The following is a 25,090-nucleotide window of genomic DNA, read 5'->3' on the forward strand; positions in this document are numbered from 1 at the left end:
CACACTACACGCACACTACACACACTCACACTACACACACTACACACACTCACACACACTACACACACACACACTACACTCACACTACACACGCACACACTACACGCACTACACACGCACACACTACACGCACTACACACGCACACACTACACGCACACTACACACACTCACACTACACACACTACACACACACACACACACTACACTCACACTACACACACACACTACACGCACACTACACACGCACACACTACACGCACTACACACACACACACTACACACGCACACACTACACGCACACTACACACACTCACACTACACACACTACACACACTCACACACACTACACACACACACTACACTCACACTACACACACACACACTACACGCACACTACACACGCACACACTACACGCACTACACACACACACTACACACATAAAGTGCAGGGAAATACCATGAAGTGCAGGGGAAGAGTTCTACAGGGAAATATGTGGATAATTATCATGTTAAACACGAGGGGCAATTTCAGGGCTAATGTGGGTACTGTTCTCTGTGGATAATTGTTCGAGACAACTTGTGTGTATGCGTGTGTGTGTGTGGGTGTGGTTGTGTGTGTGTGTGTGTGTGTGTGTGTGTGTGTGTGTGTGTGTGTGTGTGTGTGTGTGTGTGTGTGTGGTTGTGTGTGTGTGTGGTTGTGTGTGTGTGTGGTTGTGTGAATCAGGGGGACAGTGTGTGTAAAGTTAGTTATTTATTTAATAGTGTATGTGTTGTCAGCTCAGCGCAGTAGCCTGGGACTTATATCATAGATGACAGGCCTCAGTGTGTTTGTGTCTGTCTGTCTGTCTGTCTGTCTGTCTGTCTGTCTGTCTGTCTGTCTGTCTGTCTGTCTGTCTGTCTGTCTGTCTGTCTGTCTGTGTGCGTGTGCCTGTGCGTGTGTGTGTGTGTGTGTGTGTGTGTGTGCACCAGAGGGAATGATAGAGAGATTAGAGGAGAGAAGAAAGGACAGGATAGAGAGATGAGGGAAGAGAGGACAAGATGATGAGAGGAGAGATGAGAGGACAGGATAGAGATGAGAGAAGAGAGGACAAGATAGAGAGATGAGAGGACAGGATAGAGAGATGAGAGAAGAGAAGACAAGATAGAGAGATGAGAGGAGAGAAGACAAGATAGAGAGATGAGAGGACAGGATAGAGAGATGAGAGAAGAGAAGACAAGATAGAGAGATGAGAGAAGAGAGGACAGGATAGAGAGATGAGAGAAGAGAGGACAGGATAGAGAGATGAGAGAAGAGAAGACAAGATAGAGAGATGAGAGAAGAGAGGACAGGATAGAGAGATGAGAGAAGAGAAGAGAAGATAGAGAGATGAGAGAAGAGAGGACAGGATAGAGAGATGAGATAAGAGAAGACAAGATAGAGAGATGAGAAAAGAGAAGACAGGATAGAGAGATGAGAGAAGAGAGGACAGGATAGAGAGATGAGAGAAGAAAGGACAGGATAGAGATGAGAGAGGAGAGGACAGGATAGAGAGAAGAGAGGACAGGATAGAGAGATGAGAGAAGAGAGGACAGGATAGAGAGAAGAGAGGACAGGATAGAGAGATGAGATGAGAGGACAGGATAGAGAGATGAGAGAAGAGAGGACAGGATAGAGAGATGAGATGAGAGGACAGGATAGAGATGAGAGAAGAGAGGACAGGATAGAGAGATGAGATGAGAGGACAGGATAGAGAGAAGAGAGGACAGGATAGGGAGATGAGAGAAGAGAAGACAAGATAGAGAGATGAGAGAAGAGAGGACAGGATAGAGAGATACTGTGAACCATCAGATCCTCCTCTCCACCCTCTCCGAGTTGGGCATCTCCGGCGCGGCCCATGCTTGGATTGCGTCCTACCTGACAGGTCGCTCCTACCAGGTGGCGTGGCGAGAATCTGTCTCCTCACCACGCGCTCTCACCACTGGTGTCCCCCAGGGCTCTGTTCTAGGCCCTCTCCTATTCTCGCTATACACCAAGTCACTTGGCTCTGTCATAACCTCACATGGTCTCTCCTATCATTGCTATGCAGACGACACACAATTAATCTTCTCCTTTCCCCCCTCTGATGACCAGGTGGCGAATCGCATCTCTGCATGTCTGGCAGACATATCAGTGTGGATGACGGATCACCACCTCAAGCTGAACCTCGGCAAGACGGAGCTGCTCTTCCTCCCGGGAAGGACTGCCCGTTCCATGATCTCGCCATCACGGTTGACAACTCCATCGTGTCCTCCTCCCAGAGCGCTAAGAACCTTGGCGTGATCCTGGACAACACCCTGTCGTTCTCAACTAACATCAAGGCGGTGGCCCGTTCCTGTAGGTTCATGCTCTACAACATCCGCAGAGTACGACCCTGCCTCACACAGGAAGCGGCGCAGGTCCTAATCCAGGCACTTGTCATCTCCCGTCTGGATTACTGCAACTCGCTGTTGGCTGGGCTCCCTGCCTGTGCCATTAAACCCCTACAACTCATCCAGAACGCCGCAGCCCGTCTGGTGTTCAACCTTCCCAAGTTCTCTCACGTCACCCCGCTCCTCCGCTCTCTCCACTGGCTTCCAGTTGAAGCTCGCATCCGCTACAAGACCATGGTGCTTGCCTACGGAGCTGTGAGGGGAACGGCACCTCAGTACCTCCAGGCTCTGATCAGGCCCTACACCCAAACAAGGGCACTGCGTTCATCCACCTCTGGCCTGCTCGCCTCCCTACCACTGAGGAAGTACAGTTCCCGCTCAGCCCAGTCAAAACTGTTCGCTGCTCTGGCCCCCCAATGGTGGAACAAACTCCCTCACGACGCCAGGACAGCGGAGTCAATCACCACCTTCCGGAGACACCTGAAACCCCACCTCTTTAAGGAATACCTAGGATAGGATAAAGTAATCCTTCTCACCCCCCTTAAAAGACTTAGATGCACTATTGTAAAGTGGCTGTTCCACTGGATGTCATAAGGTGAAAGCACCAATTTGTAAGTCGCTCTGGATAAGAGCGTCTGCTAAATGACTTAAATGTAAATGTAAATGTAAGGACAGGATAGAGAGATGAGAGAAGAGAGGACAGGATAGAGAGATGAGAAGAGAGGACAGGATAGAGATGAGAGAAGAGAGGACAGGATAGAGAGATGAGATGAGAGGACAGGATAGAGATGAGAGAAGAGAGGACAGGATAGAGAGATGAGATGAGAGGACAGGATAGAGAGATGAGAAGAGAGGACAGGATAGAGAGATGAGATGAGAGGACAGGATAGAGATGAGAGAAGAGAGGACAGGATAGAGATGAGAGAAGAGAGGACAGGATAGAGAGATGAGATGAGAGGACAGGATAGAGATGAGAGAAGAGAGGACAGGATAGAGAGATGAGATGAGAGGACAGGATAGAGAGATGAGAGAAGAGAGGACAGGATAGAGAGATGAGAAGAGAGGACAGGATAGAGAGATGAGATGAGAGGACAGGATAGAGAGATGAGAGAAGAGAAGACAGGATAGAGAGATGAGAGAAGAGAGGACAGGATAGAGAGATGAGAGAAGAAAGGACAGGATAGAGAGATGAGAGAAGAGAGGACAGGATAGAGAGATGAGATGAGAGGACAGGATAGAGATGAGAGAAGAGAGGACAGGATAGAGAGATGAGATGAGAGGACAGGATAGAGATGAGAGAAGAGAGGACAGGATAGAGAGATGAGAGAAGAGAGGACAGGATAGAGAGATGAGAGAAGAGAAGACAGGATAGAGAGATGAGATGAGAGGACAGGATAGAGATGAGAGAAGAGAGGACAGGATAGAGAGATGAGATGAGAGGACAGGATAGAGATGAGAGAAGAGAGGACAGGATAGAGAGATGAGATGAGAGGACAGGATAGAGAGATGAGATGAGAGGACAGGATAGAGAGATGAGAGAAGAGAGGACAGGATAGAGAGATGAGAGAAGAGAAGACAGGATAGAGAGATGAGATGAGAGGACAGGATAGAGAGATGAGATGAGAGGACAGGATAGAGAGATGAGAGAAGAGAGGACAGGATAGAGAGATGAGATGAGAGGACAGGATAGAGAGATGAGAGGAGAGAAGAGAGGACAGGATAGAGAGATGAGATGAGAGGACAGGATAGAGAGATGAGATGAGAGGACAGGATAGAGAGATGAGAGAAGAGAGGACAAGATAGAGGGATGAGAGGACAGGATAGAGAGATGAGAGAAGAGAGGACAGGATAGAGAGATGACATCCTATTCCCTATTTAGTGCAGTACTGTTGATCAGGGTCAGTAGAAACAATATTGTATTATGTATAGAATAGGGTGCCATCTGGATAATGTATAATGTATGGAATAGGGTGCCATCTGGATAATGTATAATGTATGGAATAGGGTGCCATCTGGATAATGTATTCTGTATGGAATAGGGTGCCAGGATTGACCAGGATCTCTCTCTCTCCCTTTCTCCCTCTCTCTCTCTCTCCCTCTCTCCCTATCTCTCTCCCTCTCTCTCTCTCTCTCTCTCTCTCTCTCTCTCCCTCTCTCTCCCTCTCTCTCTCTCTCTCTCTCTCGCCCTCTCTCTCTCCCTGTCTCCCCTCCGCCCCTCCCTTCCCCTCTCCCCTCTCCTTCCCCTGTCTCCTCTCCCCTCTCCTCTCCTCTCCCTGTCTCCTCTCCCCTCTCCTTCCCCTGTCTCCTCTCCTCTCCCTGTCTCCTCTCCTCTCCCTGTCTCCTCTCCCTCTCCTTCCCCTGTCTCCTCTCCTCTCCCTGTCTCTCCTCTCCTTTCCTCTCCAAAGATGTCCCAAAGTTGTTGTCAGAGGAAGAGGAAGCTAAGCGGATTGCAGAGATGGGGAAACCATCACTGGGGGAACACTCCAAAATGGAGGTTTTCATCGAGGAGTCCTATGAGTTCAAGGTACGGGACAGTCTGTCACTCCGATAGACACACAAACACACACACACACACACTCCACACTCCACACACACACACACACACTCCATACACATACACACACACACTCCACACTCCACACACACACACTCCACACACATACACACACACTCCACACGCCACACACACACGCTCCACACACACTCCACACACTACACACACACACACACACACACACACTCCACACACACACTACACACACTACACACACACACACACACACACACACACACACACACACACAAACTCCACATACACACACATACACACACACTCCACCCACCCACACACACACACACACACAGTCCACACACTCCACAGACACACACACACACACACATACACACACACATTCTCCACACAGCGAAACACTCTACCCATCTTGTTAGGTTGAAGTGTGTTTTAATTCAGTTGATGTCACTGCCACCAGGTGGTGAATCATGTGAACTTCATGTCTTCATTCTGATAACGACCTCCTCTGAGTCTTCATCAGACTGTGTTTGTGACTGAGTATGTGTCCCAAAATGCACCCTATTCCTTATGGTTGTATTATTATTACTTATATTTTGGCTCTGGCCAAAAGTAGTGCACTCTATAGGGAAAAAGTGCAACACTGCAAATAGCACTGCCACTAAGGTTGAGTACCGAAGGAAAGGCTTTCATCTCGGGTCGTCGTGGGGAAAGGCTCATCGTTAAAACATTTGTAAACAACCGCTTGCAGTTCTGAGCCAACTTGGATACTGAGGAGATCCTGAGGGAAATCAACGAGCATCAACAGCGTGGAGGGGGTAGCAGAGTGGAGGAGATAGCAGAGTGGAAAGGGTAGCAGAGTGGAGGAGGTAGCAGAGTGGAGAGGGTAGTAGAGTGGAGAGGGTAGTAGAGTGGAGGAGGTAGCAGAGTGGAGGGGGTAGCAGAGTGGAGGGGGTAGCAGAGTGGAGGGGGTAGCAGAGTGGATAGGGTAGTAGAGTGGAGGGGGTAGCAAAGTGGAGGAGGTAGCAGAGTGGAGGGGGTAGTAGAGTGGAGGGGGTAGTAGAGTGGAGAGTGTAGCAGAGTGGAGGGGGTAGCAGAGTGGAGAGGGTAGTAGAGTGGAGAGGGTAGTATAGTGGAGGGGGTAGCAGAGTGGAGGGGGTAGCAGAGTAGAGGAGGTAGCAGAGTGGAGGGGGTAGTAGAGTGGAGGGGGTAGCAGAGTGGAGGGGGTAGCAGAGTGGAGGAGGTAGCAGAGTGGAGAGGGTAGCAGAGTGGAGAGGGTAGTAGAGTGGAGGGGGTAGCAGAGTGGAGGAGATAGCAGAGTGGAGGAGATAGCAGAGTGGAGAGGGTAGCAGAGTGGAGGAGATAGCAGAGTGGAGGAGATAGCAGAGTGGAGAGGGTAGCAGAGTGGAGGAGGTAGCAGAGTGGAGGGGGTAGTAGAGTGGAGGGGTAGTAGAGTGGAGGAGGTAGCAGAGTGGAGGAGGTAGCAGAGTGGAGGGGGTAGCAGAGTGGAGGGGGAGAGCAGAGTCGAAGAGGTAGCAGAGTTGAGTGGAGGGGTAGCAGAGTGGAGGAGGTAGTAGAGTGGAGGGGGTAATAGAGTGGAGGGGGTAGCAGAGTGGAGGGGTAGCAGAGTGGAGGAGGTAGCAGAGTGGAGGGGTAGTAGAGTGGAGGGGGTAGTAGAGTGGAGGGGGTAGCAGAGTGGAGGGGTAGTAGAGTGGAGGGGGTAGTAGAGTGGAGGAGGTAGCAGAGTGGAGAGGGTAGCAGAGTGGAGGAGGTAGCAGAGTGGAGGGGGTAGTAGAGTGGAGGGGGTAGCAGAGTGGAGGAGGTAGTAGAGTGGAGGGTGTAATAGAGTGGAGGGGGTAGCAGAGTGGAGGAGGTAGCAGAGTGGAGGGGTAGCAGAGTGGAGGAGGTAGTAGAGTGGAGGGGGTAGCAGAGTGGAGGGGGTAGTAGAGTGGAGGGGTAGTAGAGTGAAGAGGGTAGTAGAGTGGAGGGGGTAGCAGAGTGGAGGGGTAGCAGAGTGGAGGAGGTAGCAGAGTGGAGGGGGTAGCAGAGTCGAGAGGCTAGTAGAGTGGAGAGGGTAGCAGAGTGGAGAGGGTAGTAGAGTGGAGAGGGTAGTATAGTGGAGGGGGTAGCAGAGTGGAGGGGGTAGCAGAGTGGAGGAGGTAGCAGAGTGGAGGGGTAGTAGAGTGGAGGGGGTAGTAGAGTGGAGGGGGTAGCAGAGTGGAGGGGGTAGCAGAGTGGAGAGGGTAGCAGAGTGGAGGGGGTAGCAGAGTGGAGGAGGTAGCAGAGTGGAGGGGGTAGTAGAGTGGAGGGGGGTAGCAGAGTGGAGGGGGTAGTAGAGTGGAGAGGGTAGCAGAGTGGAGGGGTAGCAGAGTGGAGGAGGTAGCAGAGTGGAGGGGGTAGTAGAGTGGAGGGGGTAGCAGAGTGGAGGAGATAGCAGAGTGGAGGAGGTAGCAGAGTGGAGGGGGTAGCAGAGTGGAGGGGGGTAGCAGAGTCGAAGAGGTAGCAGAGTTGAGTGGAGGGGGTAGCAGAGTGGAGGAGGTAGTAGAGTGGAGGGGGTAATAGAGTGGAGGGGGTAGCAGAGTGGAGGGGTAGCAGTGGAGGGGGTAGTAGAGTGAAGGGGGTAGCAGAGTGGAGGAGTAACAGAGTGGAGGGGGTAGCAGATTGGAGGGGGTAGTAGAGTGGAGGGGGTAGTAGAGTGGGGGTAGCAGAGTGGAGGGGGTAGCAGAGTGGAGAGGGTAGTAGAGTGGAGGGGGTAGCAGAGTGGAGGAGATAGCAGAGTGGAGGAGATAGCAGAGTGGAGAGGGTAGCAGAGTGGAGGAGATAGCAGAGTGGAGGAGATAGCAGAGTGGAGAGGGTAGCAGAGTGGAGGAGGTAGCAGAATGGAGGGGGTAGTAGAGTGGAGGGGGTAGTAGAGTGGAGGAGGTAGCAGAGTGGAGGAGGTAGCAGAGTGGAGGGGGTAGCAGAGTGGAGGGGGAGAGCAGAGTCGAAGAGGTAGCAGAGTTGAGTGGAGGGGGTAGCAGAGTGGAGGAGGTAGTAGAGTGGAGGGGGTAATAGAGTGGAGGGGTAGCAGAGTGGAGGGGGTAGCAGAGTGGAGGAGGTAGCAGAGTGGAGGGGGTAGTAGAGTGGAGGGGTAGTAGAGTGGAGGGGGTAGCAGAGTGGAGGGGGTAGTAGAGTGGAGGGGGTAGTAGAGTGGAGGAGGTAGCAGAGTGGAGAGGGTAGCAGAGTGGAGGAGGTAGCAGAGTGGAGGGGGTAGTAGAGTGGAGGGGGTAGCAGAGTGGAGGAGGTAGTAGAGTGGAGGGTGTAATAGAGTGGAGGGGGTAGCAGAGTGGAGGAGGTAGCAGAGTGGAGGGGTAGCAGAATGGAGGAGGTAGTAGAGTGGAGGGGGTAGCAGAGTGGAGGGGTAGTAGAGTGGAGGGGGTAGTAGAGTGAAGAGGGTAGTAGAGTGGAGGGGGTAGCAGAGTGGAGGGGTAGCAGAGTGGAGGAGGTAGCAGAGTGGAGGGGGTAGCAGAGTCGAGAGGCTAGTAGAGTGGAGAGGGTAGCAGAGTGGAGGGGGTAGCAGAGTGGAGAGGGTAGTAGAGTGGAGAGGGTAGCAGAGTGGAGGAGGTAGCAGAGTGGAGGGGGTAGTAGAGTGGAGGGGGTAGTAGAGTGGAGGGGGTAGCAGAGTGGAGGGGTAGCAGAGTGGAGAGGGTAGCAGAGTGGAGGGGGTAGCAGAGTGGAGGAGGTAGCAGAGTGGAGGGGTAGTAGAGTGGAGGGGGTAGCAGAGTGGAGGGGGTAGTAGAGTGGAGAGGGTAGCAGAGTGGAGGGGTAGCAGAGTGGAGGAGGTAGCAGAGTGGAGGGGTAGTAGAGTGGAGGGGGTAGCAGAGTGGAGGAGGTAGTAGAGTGGAGGAGGTAGTAGAGTGGAGGGGGTAGCAGAGTGGAGGGGGTAGTAGAGTGGAGAGGGTAGCAGAGTCGAAGAGGTAGCAGAGTGGAGGGAGGGGGTAGCAGAGTGGAGGGGGTAGCAGAGTGGAGGGGGTAGTAGAGTGGAGGGGGTAGCAGAGTGGAGGAGGTAGTAGAGTGGAGGGGGTAGCAGAGTGGAGGAGGTAGCAGAGTGGAGGGGGTAGCAGAATGGAGGGGGTAGTAGAGTGGAGGAGGTAGCAGAGTGGAGAGGGTAGCAGAGTGGAGGGGGTAGTAGAGTGGAGGGGGTAGCAGAGTGGAGGAGGTAGTAGAGTGGAGGGGGTAATAGAGCGGAGGGGGTAGCAGAGCGGAGGGGGTAGTAGATTGGAGGGGGTAGCAGAGTGGAGGTGGTAGTAGAGTGGAGGGGTAGCAGAGTGGAGGGGTAGTAGAGTGAAGGGGGTAGCAGAGTGGAGGAGTAACAGAGTGGAGGGGTAGCAGATTGGAGGGGGTAGTAGAGTGGAGGGGTAGTAGAGTGGGGGGTAGCAGAGTGGAGGGGTAGCAGAGTGGAGAGGGTAGTAGAGTGGAGGGGGTAGCAGAGTGGAGGAGATAGCAGAGTGGAGGAGATAGCAGAGTGGAGAGGGTAGCAGAGTGGAGGAGATAGCAGAGTGGAGGAGATAGCAGAGTGGAGAGGGTAGCAGAGTGGAGGAGGTAGCAGAGTGGAGGGGGTAGTAGAGTGGAGGGGGTAGTAGAGTGGAGGAGGTAGCAGAGTGGAGGAGGTAGCAGGGTGGAGGGGGTAGCAGAGTGGTGGGGGATAGCAGAGTCGAAGAGGTAGCAGAGTTGAGTGGAGGGGGTAGCAGAGTGGAGGAGGTAGTAGAGTGGAGGGGGTAATAGAGTGGAGGGGGTAGCAGAGTGGAGGGGTAGCAGAGTGGAGGGGTAGCAGAATGGAGGGGGTAGCAGAGTGGAGGGGGTAGTAGAGTGGAGGGGTAGTAGAATGGAGGGGGTAGCAGAGCGGAGGGGGTAGCAGAATGGAGGGGGTAGCAGAATCGAGGGGGTAGCAGGGTGGAGGGGGTAGCAGAATGGAGGGGGAGCTTGGAGTATAGCCAAGAAGAGAACAAGGCACTCACAGCCAAGGTAAAAACCCTCGATTCCAACATGGATTGTCTACTAAGGGAAAACAGGGTGATGAGGGAGTCACTACTAGACATACAAACCCGAAGAAGCATTTGTGAAAATCTAATATTTTGTGGTGGGGATTCCTGAGGACGTCTCCAATAATCCAGAGGGGAGATCAGAGAATTCATCAGTCTTGAAACTTCCTCTAGAGACTGTAAAACAAGGTGTCTTTACACAGACTTGGAGCTCGGAGCGACCAGACCAAGGGTCCCCGACCGATCATCTTCAACATTTGAATAACAAAAGGATCTGATCAAAATCGGGGGAAGGGACCTTAAAGGAGGAGGAGTTTAAAAATGATGGGAACTTCAAAAAATATCTGAAGTTGATAATGTTTTGGTTTAAAAACAAAAAACTCACCGGACATTATGAAAGTTTATCCAAGTTTATTCTTCCCAGACGATAAATACAGCTACATTATAGACAAAACATGTTTCCACCCGTATATATATTCTCCTATTTAGACACTTCTTCTCTCTAACCCTTACATCTTTCATGGTTCAACAGGAAGAGGAAGTCATGGGGTAATAAACCATGACCTGACCTCAACCTCCTTGATGCCTAATCCAAATATCTCCACCCATATCCCCTATAGCTATCCGGTGACTGCCTCCCGTCCGACAAACACATTCCACAGCTGTCTGGCTCCTACAGAGAACCATTAACGTCTGATGTACCAACCAGTCTCTATCACCCCTCAGATACTATAGTATTACTACAACCAGTCTCTATCACCCCTCAGATATTATAGTATTACTGATGTACCACCCAGTCTCTATCACCCCTCAGATACTATAGTATTACTGATGTACCAACCAGTCTCTATCACCCCTCAGATACTATAGTATTACTACAACCAGTCTCTATCACCCCTCAGATACTATAGTATTACTACAACCAGTCTCTATCACCCCTCAGATACTATAGTATTACTGATGTACCAACCAGTCTCTATCACCCCTCAGATACTATAGTATTACTGATGTAACAACCAGTCTCTATCACCCCTCAGATACTATAGTATTACTGATGTACCAACCAGTCTCTATCACCCCTCAGATACTATAGTATTACTACAACCAGTCTCTATCACCCCTCAGATACTATAGTATTACTACAACCAGTCTCTATCACCCCTCAGATACTATAGTATTACTACAACCAGTCTCTCTCACCCCTCAGATACTATAGTATTACTGATGTACCACCCAGTCTCTATCACCCCTCAGATACTGTAGTATTACTGATGTACCAACCAGTCTCTCTCACCCCTCAGATACTGTAGTATTACTGATGTACCAACCAGTCTCTCTCACCCCTCAGATACTGTAGTATTACTGATGTACCAACCAGTCTCTATCACTCCTCAGATACTGTAGTATTACTGATGTACCAACCAGTCTCTATCACCCCTCAGATACTATAGTATTACTGATGTACCAACCAGTCTCTATCACCCCTCAGATACTGCAGTATTACTGATGTACCAACCAGTCTCTATCACCCCCCAGATACTATAGTATTACTGATGTACCAACCAGTCTCTATCCCCCCTCAGATACTATAGTATTACTACAACCAGTCTCTATCACCCCTCAGATACTATAGTATTACTACAGCCAGTCTCTATCACCCCTCAGATACTATAGTATTACTACAACCAGTCTCTATCACCCCTCAGATACTATAGTATTACTACAACCAGTCTCTATCACCCCTCAGATACTATAGTATTACTGATGTACCACCCAGTCTCTATCACCCCTCAGATACTATAGTATTACTGATGTAACAACCAGTCTCTATCACCCCTCAGATACTATAGTATTACTGATGTACCAACCAGTCTCTATCACCCCTCAGATACTATAGTATTACTGATGTACCAACCAGTCTCTATCACCCCTCAGATACTATAGTATTACTGATGTACCAACCAGTCTCTATCACCCCTCAGATACTATAGTATTACTACAACCAGTCTCTATCACCCCTCAGATACTATAGTATTACTACAACCAGTCTCTATCACCCCTCAGATACTATAGTATTACTACAACCAGTCTCTATCACCACTCAGATACTATAGTATTACTACAACCAGTCTCTATCACCCCTCAGATACTGTAGTATTACTGATGTACCACCCAGTCTCTATCACCCCTCAGATACTATAGTATTACTGATGTACCAACCAGTCTCTCTCACCCCTCAGATACTATAGTATTACTACAACCAGTCTCTCTCACCCCTCAGATACTATAGTATTACTGATGTACCAACCAGTCTCTATCCCCCCTCAGATACTATAGTATTACTACAACCAGTCTCTATCACCCCTCAGATACTATAGTATTACTACAACCAGTCTCTATCACCCCTCAGATACTATAGTATTACTACAACCAGTCTCTATCACCCCTCAGATACTATAATATTACTACAACCAGTCTCTATCACCCCTCAGGTACTATAGTATTACTGATGTACCACCAGGTCTCTATCACCCCTCAGATACTATAGTATTACTACAACCAGTCTCTATCACCCCTCAGATACTATAGTATTACTGATGTAACAACCAGTCTCTATCACCCCTAAGATACTATAGTATTACTACAACCAGTCTCTATCACCCCTCAGATACTATAGTATTACTACAACCAGTCTCTATCACCCCTCAGATACTATCGTATTACTACAACCAGTCTCTATCACCCCTCAGATACTATAGTATTACTGATGTACCACCCAGTCTCTATCACCCCTCAGATACTATAGTATTACTGATGTAACAACCAGTCTCTATCACCCCTCAGATACTATAGTATTACTGATGTACCAACCAGTCTCTATCACCCCTCAGATACTATAGTATTACTACAACCAGTCTCTATCACCCCTCAGATACTATAGTATTACTACAACCAGTCTCTATCACCCCTCAGATACTATAGTATTACTACAACCAGTCTCTCTCACCCCTCAGATACTATAGTATTACTACAACCAGTCTCTATCACCCCTCAGATACTATAGTATTACTACAACCAGTCTCTATCACCCCTCAGATACTATAGTATTACTACAACCAGTCTCTATCACCCCTCAGATACTATAGTATTACTGATGTACCAACCAGTCTCTATCACCCCTCAGATACTATAGTATGACTGATGTACCAACCAGTCTCTATCACCCCTCAGATACTATACTATTACTGATGTACCAACCAGTCTCTATCACCCCTCAGATACTATAGTATGACTGATGTACCAACCAGTCTCTATCACCCCTCAGATACTATAGTATTACTGATGTAACAACCAGTCTCTATCACCCCTCAGATACCATAGTATTACTGATGTACCAACCAGTCTCTATCACCCCTCAGATACTATAGTATTACTACAACCAGTCTCTATCACCCCTCAGATACTATAGTATTACTGATGTACCAACCAGTCTCTATCACCCCTCAGATACTATCGTATTACTACAACCAGTCTCTATCACCCCTCAGATACTATAGTATTACTGATGTACCACCCAGTCTCTATCACCCCTCAGATACTTTAGTATTACTGATGTAACAACCAGTCTCTATCACCCCTCAGATACTATAGTATTACTGATGTACCAACCAGTCTCTATCACCCCTCAGATACTATAGTATTACTACAACCAGTCTCTATCACCCCTCAGATACTATAGTATTACTACAACCAGTCTCTATCACCCCTCAGATACTATAGTATTACTACAACCAGTCTCTATCACCCCTCAGATACTATAGTATTACTACAACCAGTCTCTATCACCCCTCGGGTACTATAGTATTACTGATGTACCACCAGGTCTCTATCACCCCTCAGATACTATAGTATTACTACAACCAGTCTCTATCACCCCTCAGATACTATAGTGTTACTACAACCAGTCTCTATCACCCCTCAGATACTATAGTATTACTGATGTACCAACCAGTCTCTATCACCCCTCAGATACTATAGTATTACTGATGTAACAACCAGTCTCTATCACCCCTAAGATACTATAGTATTACTACAACCAGTCTCTATCACCCCTCAGATACTATAGTATTACTACAACCAGTCTCTATCACCCCTCAGATACTATAGTATTACTGATGTACCAACCAGTCTCTATCACCCCTCAGATACTATAGTATTACTGATGTACAACCAGTCTCTATCACCCTCAGATACTATAGTATTACTGATGTACCAACCAGTCTCTATCACCCCTCAGATACTATAGTATTGACTGACTACCAACCAGTCTCTATCACCCCTCAGATACTATAGTATTACTGATGTACAACCAGTCTCTATCACCCCTCAGATACTATAGTATTACTGATGTACCAACCAGTCTCTATCACCCCTCAGATACTATAGTATGACTGATGTACCAACCAGTCTCTATCACCCCTCAGATACTATAGTATTACTGATGTACCAACCAGTCTCTATCACCCCTCAGATACTATAGTATTACTGATGTATTACTACAACCAGTCTCTATCACCCCTCAGATACTATAGTATTACTGATGTACCAACCAGTCTCTATCACCCCTCAGATACTATAGTATTACTGATGTACCAACCAGTCTCTATCACCCCTCAGATACTATAGTATTACTACAACCAGTCTCTATCACCCCTCAGATACTATAGTATTACTACAACCAGTCTCTATCACCCCTCAGATACTATAGTATTTACTACAACCAGTCTCTATCACCCCTCAGATACTATAGTATTACTGATGTACCAACCAGTCTCTATCACCCCTCAGATACTATAGTATTACTGATGTACCAACCAGTCCAACCCCCAGTCTCTATCACCCCTCAGATACTATAGTATGACTGATGTACCAACCAGTCTCTATCACCCCTCAGATACTATAGTATTACTGATGTAACAACCAGTCTCTATCACCCCTCAGGTACTATAGTATTACTGATGTACCACCAGGTCTCTATCACCCCTCAGATACTATAGTATTACTACAACCAGTCTCTATCACCCCTCAGATACTATAGTATTACTACAACCAGTCTCTATCACCCCTCAGATACTATAGTATTACTGATGTAACAACCAGTCTCTATCACCCCTAAGATACTATAGTATTACTACAACCAGTCTCTATCACCCCTCAGATACTATAGTATTACTACAACCAGTCTCTATCACCCCTCAGATACTATCGTATTACTACAACCAGTCTCTATCACCCCTCAGATACTATAGTATTACTGATGTACCACCCAGTCTCTATCACCCCTCAGATACTATAGTATTACTGATGTAACAACCAGTCTCTATCACCCCTCAGATACTATAGTATTACTGATGTACCAACCAGTCTCTATCACCCCTCAGATACTATAGTATTACTACAACCAGTCTCTATCACCCCTCAGATACTATAGTATTACTACAACCAGTCTCTATCACCCCTCAGATACTATAGTATTACTACAACCAGTCTCTATCACCCCTCAGATACTATAGTATTACTACAACCAGTCTCTATCACCCCTCAGATACTATAGTATTACTACAACCAGTCTCTATCACCCCTCAGATACTATAGTATTACTACAACCAGTCTCTATCACCCCTCAGATACTATAGTATTACTGATGTACCAACCAGTCTCTATCACCCCTCAGATACTATAGTATGACTGATGTACCAACCAGTCTCTATCACCCCTCAGATACTATAGTATTACTGATGTACCAACCAGTCTCTATCACCCCTCAGATACTATAGTATGACTGATGTACCAACCAGTCTCTATCACCCCTCAGATACTATAGTATTACTGATGTAACAACCAGTCTCTATCACCCCTCAGATACCATAGTATTACTGATGTACCAACCAGTCTCTATCACCCCTCAGATACTATAGTATTACTACAACCAGTCTCTATCACCCCTCAGATACTATAGTATTACTGATGTACCAACCAGTCTCTATCACCCCTCAGATACTATCGTATTACTACAACCAGTCTCTATCACCCCTCAGATACTATAGTATTACTGATGTACCACCCAGTCTCTATCACCCCTCAGATACTATAGTATTACTGATGTAACAACCAGTCTCTATCACCCCTCAGATACTATAGTATTACTGATGTACCAACCAGTCTCTATCACCCCTCAGATACTATAGTATTACTACAACCAGTCTCTATCACCCCTCAGATACTATAGTATTACTACAACCAGTCTCTATCACCCCTCAGATACTATAGTATTACTACAACCAGTCTCTATCACCCCTCAGATACTATAGTATTACTGATGTACCAACCAGTCTCTATCACCCCTCAGATACTATAGTATGACTGATGTACCAACCAGTCTCTATCACCACTCAGATACTATAGTATTACTGATGTACCAACCAGTCTCTATCACCCCTCAGATACTATAGTATTACTACAACCAGTCTCTATCACCCCTCAGATACTATAGTATTACTACAACCAGTCTCTTTCACCCCTCAGATACTATAGTATTACTGATTAACCAGTCTCTATCACCCCTCAGATACTATAGTATTACTGATGTACCAACCAGTCTCTATCACCCCTCAGATACTATAGTATTACTACCAACCAGTCTCTATCACCCCTCAGATACTATAGTACTTACTACAACCAGTCTCTATCACCCCTCAGATACTATAGTATTACTGATGTACCAACCAGTCTCTATCACCCCTCAGATACTATAGTATTACTGATGTAACAACCAGTCTCTATCACCCCTCAGATACTATAGTATTACTACAACCAGTCTCTATCACCCCTCAGATACTATAGTATTACTACAACCAGTCTCTATCACCCCTCAGATACTATAGTATTACTGATGTACCAACCAGTCTCTATCACCCCTCAGATACTATAGTATTACTGATGTAACAACCAGTCTCTATCACCCCTCAGATACTATAGTATTACTGATGTACCAACCAGTCTCTATCACCCCTCAGATACTATAGTATTACTGATGTATTACAACCAGTCTCTATCACCCCTCAGATACTATAGTATTACTACAACCAGTCTCTATCACCCCTCAGATACTATAGTATTACTACAACCAGTCTCTATCACCCTCAGATACTATAGTATTACTGATGTACCAACCAGTCTCTATCACCCTCAGATACTATAGTATTACTGATGTACCAACCAGTCTCTATCACCCCTCAGATACTATAGTATTACTGATGTACCAACCAGTCTCTATCACCCCTCAGATACTATAGTATGACTGATGTACCAACCAGTCTCTATCACCCCTCAGATACTATAGTATTACTGATGTAACAACCAGTCTCTATCACCCCTCAGATACTATAGTATTACTGATGTACCAACCAGTCTCTATCACCCCTCAGATACTATAGTATTACTGATGTACCAACCAGTCTCTATCACCCCTCAGATACTATAGTATTACTGATGTACCAACCAGTCTCTATCACCCCTCAGATACTATAGTATTACTGATGTACAACCAGTCTCTATCACCCCTCAGATACTATAGTATTACTACAACCAGTCTCTATCACCCCTCAGATACTATAGTATTACTACAACCAGTCTCTATCACCCCTCAGATACTATAGTATTACTACAACCAGTCTCTATCACCCCTCAGATACTATAGTATTACTGATGTACCAACCAGTCTCTATCACCCCTCAGATACTATAGTATGACTGATGTACCAACCAGTCTCTATCACCCCTCAGATACTATAGTATTACTGATGTACCAACCAGTCTCTATCACCCCTCAGATACTATAGTATTACTGATGTACCAACCAGTCTCTATCACCCCTCAGATACTATAGTATTACTGATGTACCAACCAGTCTCTATCACCCCTCAGATACTATAGTATTACTGATGTACCAACCAGTCTCTATCACCCCTCAGATACTATAGTATTACTGATGTACCAACCAGTCTCTATCACCCCTCAGATACTATAGTATTACTGATGTACCAACCAGTCTCTATCACCCCTCAGATACTATAGTATTACTGATGTACAACCAGTCTCTATCACCCCTCAGATACTATAGTATTACTGATGTACCAACCAGTCTCTATCACCCCTCAGATACTATAGTATTACTGATGTAACAACCAGTCTCTATCACCCCTCAGATACTATAGTATTACTGATGTACCAACCAGTCTCTATCACCCCTCAGATACTATAGTATTACTACAACCAGTCTCTATCACCCCTCAGATACTATAGTATTACTGATGTACCAACCAGTCTCTATCACCCCTCAGATACTATAGTATTACCCCTCAGATACTATAGTATTACTGATGTACAACCAGTCTCTATCACCCCTCAGATACTATAGTATTACTGATGTACCAACCAGTCTCTATCACCCCTCAGATACTATAGTATGACTGATGTACCAACCAGTCTCTATCACCCCTCAGATACTATAGTATTACTGATGTACCAACCAGTCTCTATCACCCCTCAGATACTATAGTATTACTGATGTACAACCAGTCTCTATCACCCCTCAGATACTATAGTATTACTACAACCAGTCTCTATCACCCCTCAGATACTATAGTATTACTGATGTACAACCAGTCTCTATCACCCCTCAGATACTATAGTATTACTGATGTAACAACCAGTCTCTATCACCCCTCAGATACTATAGTATTACTGTACCAACCAGTCTCTATCACCCTCAGATACTATAGTATTACTACAACCAGTCTCTATCACCCCTCAGATACTATAGTATTACTCAGATACAACCAGTCTCTATCACCCCTCAGATACTATAGTATTACTGATGTACAACCAGTCTCTATCACCCCTCAGATACTATAGTATTACTGATGTAACAACCAGTCTCTATCACCCCTCAGATACTATAGTATACAACCAGTCTCTATCACCCCTGATGTACCAACCAGTCTCTATCACCCCTCAGATACTATAGTATTACTGATGTACCAACCAGTCTCTATCACCCCTCAGATACTATAGTATTACTGATGTAACAACCAGTCTCTATCACCCCTCAGATACTATAGTATTACTGATGTACCAACCAGTCTCTATCACCCCTCAGATACTATAGTATTACTGATGTATTACCAACCAGTCTCTATCACCCCTCAGATACTATAGTATTACTACAACCAGTCTCTATCACCCCTCAGATACTATAGTATTACTACAACCAGTCTCTATCACCCCTCAGATACTATAGTATTACTACCCCTCAGATACAGTCAACTATCATAGTATTACTGATGTACCAACCACTATCACTCCCTCAGATACTATAGTATTACTACAACCAGTCTCTATCACCCCTCAGATACTATAGTATTACTACAACCAGTCTCTATCACCCCTCAGATACTATAGTATTACTGATGTACCAACCAGTCTCTATCACCCCTCAGATACTATAGTATGACTGATGTACCAACCAGTCTCTATCACCCCTCAGATACTATAGTATTACTGATGTACCAACCAGTCTCTATCACCCCTCAGATACTATAGTATGACTGATGTACCAACCAGTCTCTATCACCCCTCAGATACTATAGTATTACTGATGTAACAACCAGTCTCTATCACCCCTCAGATACTATAGTATTACTGATGTACCAACCAGTCTCTATCACCCCTCAGATACTATAGTATTACTACAAAGTCTCTATCACCCCTCAGTCTCTATCACCCCTCAGATACTATAGTATTACTGATGTACAACCAGTCTCTATCACCCCTCAGATACTATAGTATTACTGATGTACAACCAGTCTCTATCACCCCTCAGATACTATAGTATTACTGATGTACCAACCAGTCTCTATCACCCCTCAGATACTATAGTATTACTGATGTACAACCAGTCTCTATCACCCTCAGATACTATAGTATTACTGATGTACCAACCAGTCTCTATCACCCCTCAGATACTATAGTATTACTGATGTACAACCAGTCTCTATCACCCCTCAGATACTATAGTATTACTGTCTCTATCATCAGTACTACAACCAGTCTCTATCACCCCTCAGATACTATAGTATTACTGATGTACCAACCAGTCTCTATCACCCCTCAGATACTATAGTATTACTGATGTACCAACCAGTCTCTATCACCCCTCAGATACTATAGTATTACTGATGTATTACCAACCAGTCTCTATCACCCCTCAGATACTATAGTATTACTACAACCAGTCTCTATCACCCCTCAGATACTATAGTATTACTGATGTACCAACCAGTCTCTATCACCCCTCAGATACTATAGTATTACTACAACCAGTCTCTATCACCCCTCAGATACAACTGATGTACCAACCAGTCTCTATCACCCCTCAGATACTATAGTATTACTGATGTACCAACCAGTCTCTATCACCCCTCAGATACTATAGTATTACTACAACCAGTCTCTATCACCCCTCAGATACTATAGTATTACTGATGTACCAACCAGTCTCTATCACCCCTCAGATACTATAGTATTACTGATGTACCAACCAGTCTCTATCACCCCTCAGATACTATAGTATTACTAGTCTTACTCAGATACTATGTATTACTACAACCAGTCTCTATCACCCCTCAGATACTATAGTACTGATGTACCAACCAGTCTCTATCACCCCTCAGATACTATAGTATTACTGATGTACCAACCAGTCTCTATCACCCCTCAGATACTATAGTATTACTGATGTACCAACCAGTCTCTATCACCCCTCAGATACTATCACCCCTCAGATACTATAGTATTACTGATGTATATCACCCCTCATGTATTACTACAACCAGTCTCTATCACCCCTCAGATACTATAGTATTACTACAACCAGTCTCTATCACCCCTCAGATACTATAGTATTACTACAACCAGTCTCTATCACCCCTCAGATACTATAGTATTACTGATGTACCAACCAGTCTCTATCACCCCTCAGATACTATAGTATTACTGATGTACCAACCAGTCTCTATCACCCCTCAGATACTATAGTATTACTGATGTACCAACCAGTCTCTATCACCCTCAGATACTATAGTATTACTGATGTACCAACCAGTCTCTATCACCCCTCAGATACTATAGTATTACTGATGTACCAACCAGTCTCTATCACCCCTCAGATACTATAGTATTACTGATGTACAACCAGTCTCTATCACCCCTCAGATACTATAGTATTACTGATGTACCAACCAGTCTCTATCACCCCTCAGATACTATAGTATTACTACAACCAGTCTCTATCACCCCTCAGATACTATAGTATTCACCCCTCAGATACTATGTATTACCAACCAGTCTCTATCACCCCTCAGATACTATAGTATTACTGATGTACCAACCAGTCTCTATCACCCCTCAGATACTATAGTATTACTGATGTACAACCAGTCTCTATCACCCCTCAGATACTATAGTATTACTGATGTACCAACCAGTCTCTATCACCCCTCAGATACTATAGTATTACTACAACCAGTCTCTATCACCCCTCAGATACTATAGTATTACTACAACCAGTCTCTATCACCCCTCAGATACTATAGTATTACTGATGTACAACCAGTCTCTATCACCCCTCAGATACTATAGTATTGATGTACAACCAGTCTCTATCACCCCTCAGATACTATAGTATTACTGATGTACCAACCAGTCTCTATCACCCCTCAGATACTATAGTATTACTGATGTACAACCAGTCTCTATCACCCCTCAGATACTATAGTATTACTGATGTACCAACCAGTCTCTATCACCCCTCAGATACTATAGTATTACTGATGTACCAACCAGTCTCTATCACCCCTCAGATACTATAGTATTACTGATGTACCAACCAGTCTCTATCACCCCTCAGATACTATAGTATTACTGATGTACCAACCAGTCTCTATCACCCTCAGATACTATAGTATTACTGATGTACAACCAGTCTCTATCACCCCTCAGATACTATAGTATTACTGATGTACCAACCAGTCTCTATCACCCCTCAGATACTATAGTATTGTATTACTGATGTACCCCTCAGATACTATAGTATTATTACTACAACCAGTCTCTATCACCCCTCAGATACTATAGTATTACTACAACCAGTCTCTATCACCCCTCAGATACTATAGTATTACTACAACCAGTCTCTATCACCCCTCAGATACTATAGTATTACTGATGTACCAACCAGTCTCTATCACCCCTCAGATACTATAGTATGACTGATGTACCAACCAGTCTCTATCACCCCTCAGATACTATAGTATTACTGATGTACCAACCAGTCTCTATCACCCCTCAGATACTATAGTATTACTGATGTAGTCCAACCAGTCTCTATCACCCCTCAGATACTATAGTATTACTGATGTAACAACCAGTCTCTATCACCCCTCAGATACTATAGTATTACTGATGTACCAACCAGTCTCTATCACCCCTCAGATACTATAGTATTACTACAACCAGTCTCTATCACCCCTCAGATACTATAGTATTACTACAACCAGTCTCTATCACCCCTCAGATACTATAGTATTACTACAACCAGTCTCTATCACCCCCCTCAGATACTATAGTATTACTGATGTACCAACCAGTCTCTATCACCCCTCAGATACTATAGTATTACTGATGTACAACCAGTCTCTATCACCCCTCAGATACTATAGTATTACTGATGTACCAACCAGTCTCTATCACCCCTCAGATACTATAGTATTACTGATGTACCAACCAGTCTCTATCACCCCTCAGATACTATAGTATTACTGATGTACCAACCAGTCTCTATCACCCCTCAGATACTATAGTATTACTGATGTACCAACCAGTCTCTATCACCCCTCAGATACTATAGTATTACTGATGTAACAACCAGTCTCTATCACCCCTCAGATACTATAGTATACTACAACCAGTCTCTATCACCCCTCAGATACTATAGTATTACTACAACCAGTCTCTATCACCCCTCAGATACTATAGTATTACTACAACCAACCAGTCTCTATCACCCCTCAGATACTATAGTATTACTGATGTACCAACCAGTCTCTATCACCCCTCAGATACTATAGTATTACTGATGTACCAACCAGTCTCTATCACCCCTCAGATAGTATTACTATAGTATTACTACCAACCAGTCTCTATCACCCCTCAGATACTATAGTATTACTGATGTACAACCAGTCTCTATCACCCCTCAGATACTATAGTATTACTGATGTACAACCAGTCTCTATCACCCCTCAGATACTATAGTATTACTGATGTACCAACCAGTCTCTATCACCCCTCAGATACTATAGTACAACCAGTCTCTATCACCCCTCAGATACTATGTATTACTACAACCAGTCTCTATCACCCCTCAGATACTATAGTATTACTGATGTACAACCAGTCTCTATCACCCCTCAGATACTATAGTATTACTACAACCAGTCTCTATCACCCCTCAGATACTATAGTATTACTGATGTACCAACCAGTCTCTATCACCCCTCAGATACTATAGTATTACTGATGTACAACCAGTCTCTATCACCCCTCAGATACTATAGTATTACTGATGTACCAACCAGTCTCTATCACCCCTCAGATACTATAGTATTACTACAACCAGTCTCTATCACCCCTCAGATACTATAGTATTACTGATGTACCAACCAGTCTCTATCACCCCTCAGATACTATAGTATTACTGATGTACAACCAGTCTCTATCACCCCTCAGATACTATAGTATTACTGATGTACCAACCAGTCTCTATCACCCCTCAGATACTATAGTATGACTGATGTACCAACCAGTCTCTATCACCCCTCAGATACTATAGTATTACTGATGTAACAACCAGTCTCTATCACCCCTCAGATACTATAGTATTACTGATGTACCAACCAGTCTCTATCACCCCTCAGATACTATAGTATTACTGATGTACAACCAGTCTCTATCACCCCTCAGATACTATAGTATTACTGATGTACCAACCAGTCTCTATCACCCCTCAGATACTATAGTATTACTGATCACCCCTCAGATACAACCAGTCTCTATCACCCCTCAGATACTATAGTAGTCTCTTCACCCCTGATGTACCAACCAGTCTCTATCACCCCTCAGATACTCACCCCTCAGATACTATAGTATTACTGATGTACCAACCAGTCTCTATCACCCCTCAGATACTATAGTATTACTGATGTACCAACCAGTCTCTATCACCCCTCAGATACTATAGTATTACTGATGTACCAACCAGTCTCTATCACCCCTCAGATACTATAGTATTACTGATGTAACAACCAGTCTCTATCACCCCTCAGATACTATAGTACCAACCAGTCTCTATCACCCCTCAGATACTATGTATTACCAACCAGTCTCTATCACCCCTCAGATACTATAGTATTACTGATGTACAACCAGTCTCTATCACCCCTCAGATACTATAGTATTACTGACAACCAGTCTCTATCACCCCTCAGATACTATAGTATTACTACAACCAGTCTCTATCACCCCTCAGATACTATAGTATTACTGATGTACCAACCAGTCTCTATCACCCCTCAGATACTATAGTATTACTGATGTACCAACCAGTCTCTATCACCCCTCAGATACTATAGTATTACTGATGTACCAACCAGTCTCTATCACCCCTCAGATACTATAGTATTACTGATGTACAACCAGTCTCTATCACCCCTCAGATACTATAGTATTACTGATGTACCAACCAGTCTCTATCACCCCTCAGATACTATAGTATTACTACAACCAGTCTCTATCACCCCTCAGATACTATAGTACCAACCAGTCTCTATCACAGATACTATAGTATTACCAACCAGTCTCTATCACCCCCTCAGATACTATAGTATTACTGATGTACCAACCAGTCTCTATCACCCCTCAGATACTATAGTATTACTGATGTACCAACCAGTCTCTATCACCCCTCAGATAC

General features: G+C 45.2%; 1 protein-coding gene across 1 annotated transcript in view; it reads left to right on the forward strand.

Moving 5' to 3' along the window:
• The window catches only part of LOC135561931 (sodium/calcium exchanger 3-like), a 213,239-nt gene that overhangs the window by 161,022 nt on the left and 27,127 nt on the right, over window positions 1-25,090 (forward strand). The window contains exon 4 of the mRNA XM_065004397.1: window positions 4,795-4,913. Coding sequence (XP_064860469.1) covers window positions 4,795-4,913 — 119 coding nt within the window. The remainder of the gene's footprint in view (window positions 1-4,794; window positions 4,914-25,090) is intronic.

This window comes from Oncorhynchus nerka, linkage group LG18 (genome assembly GCF_034236695.1).
Source record: "Oncorhynchus nerka isolate Pitt River linkage group LG18, Oner_Uvic_2.0, whole genome shotgun sequence".
In the NCBI taxonomy this organism is placed as follows: Eukaryota; Metazoa; Chordata; class Actinopteri; order Salmoniformes; family Salmonidae; genus Oncorhynchus; species Oncorhynchus nerka.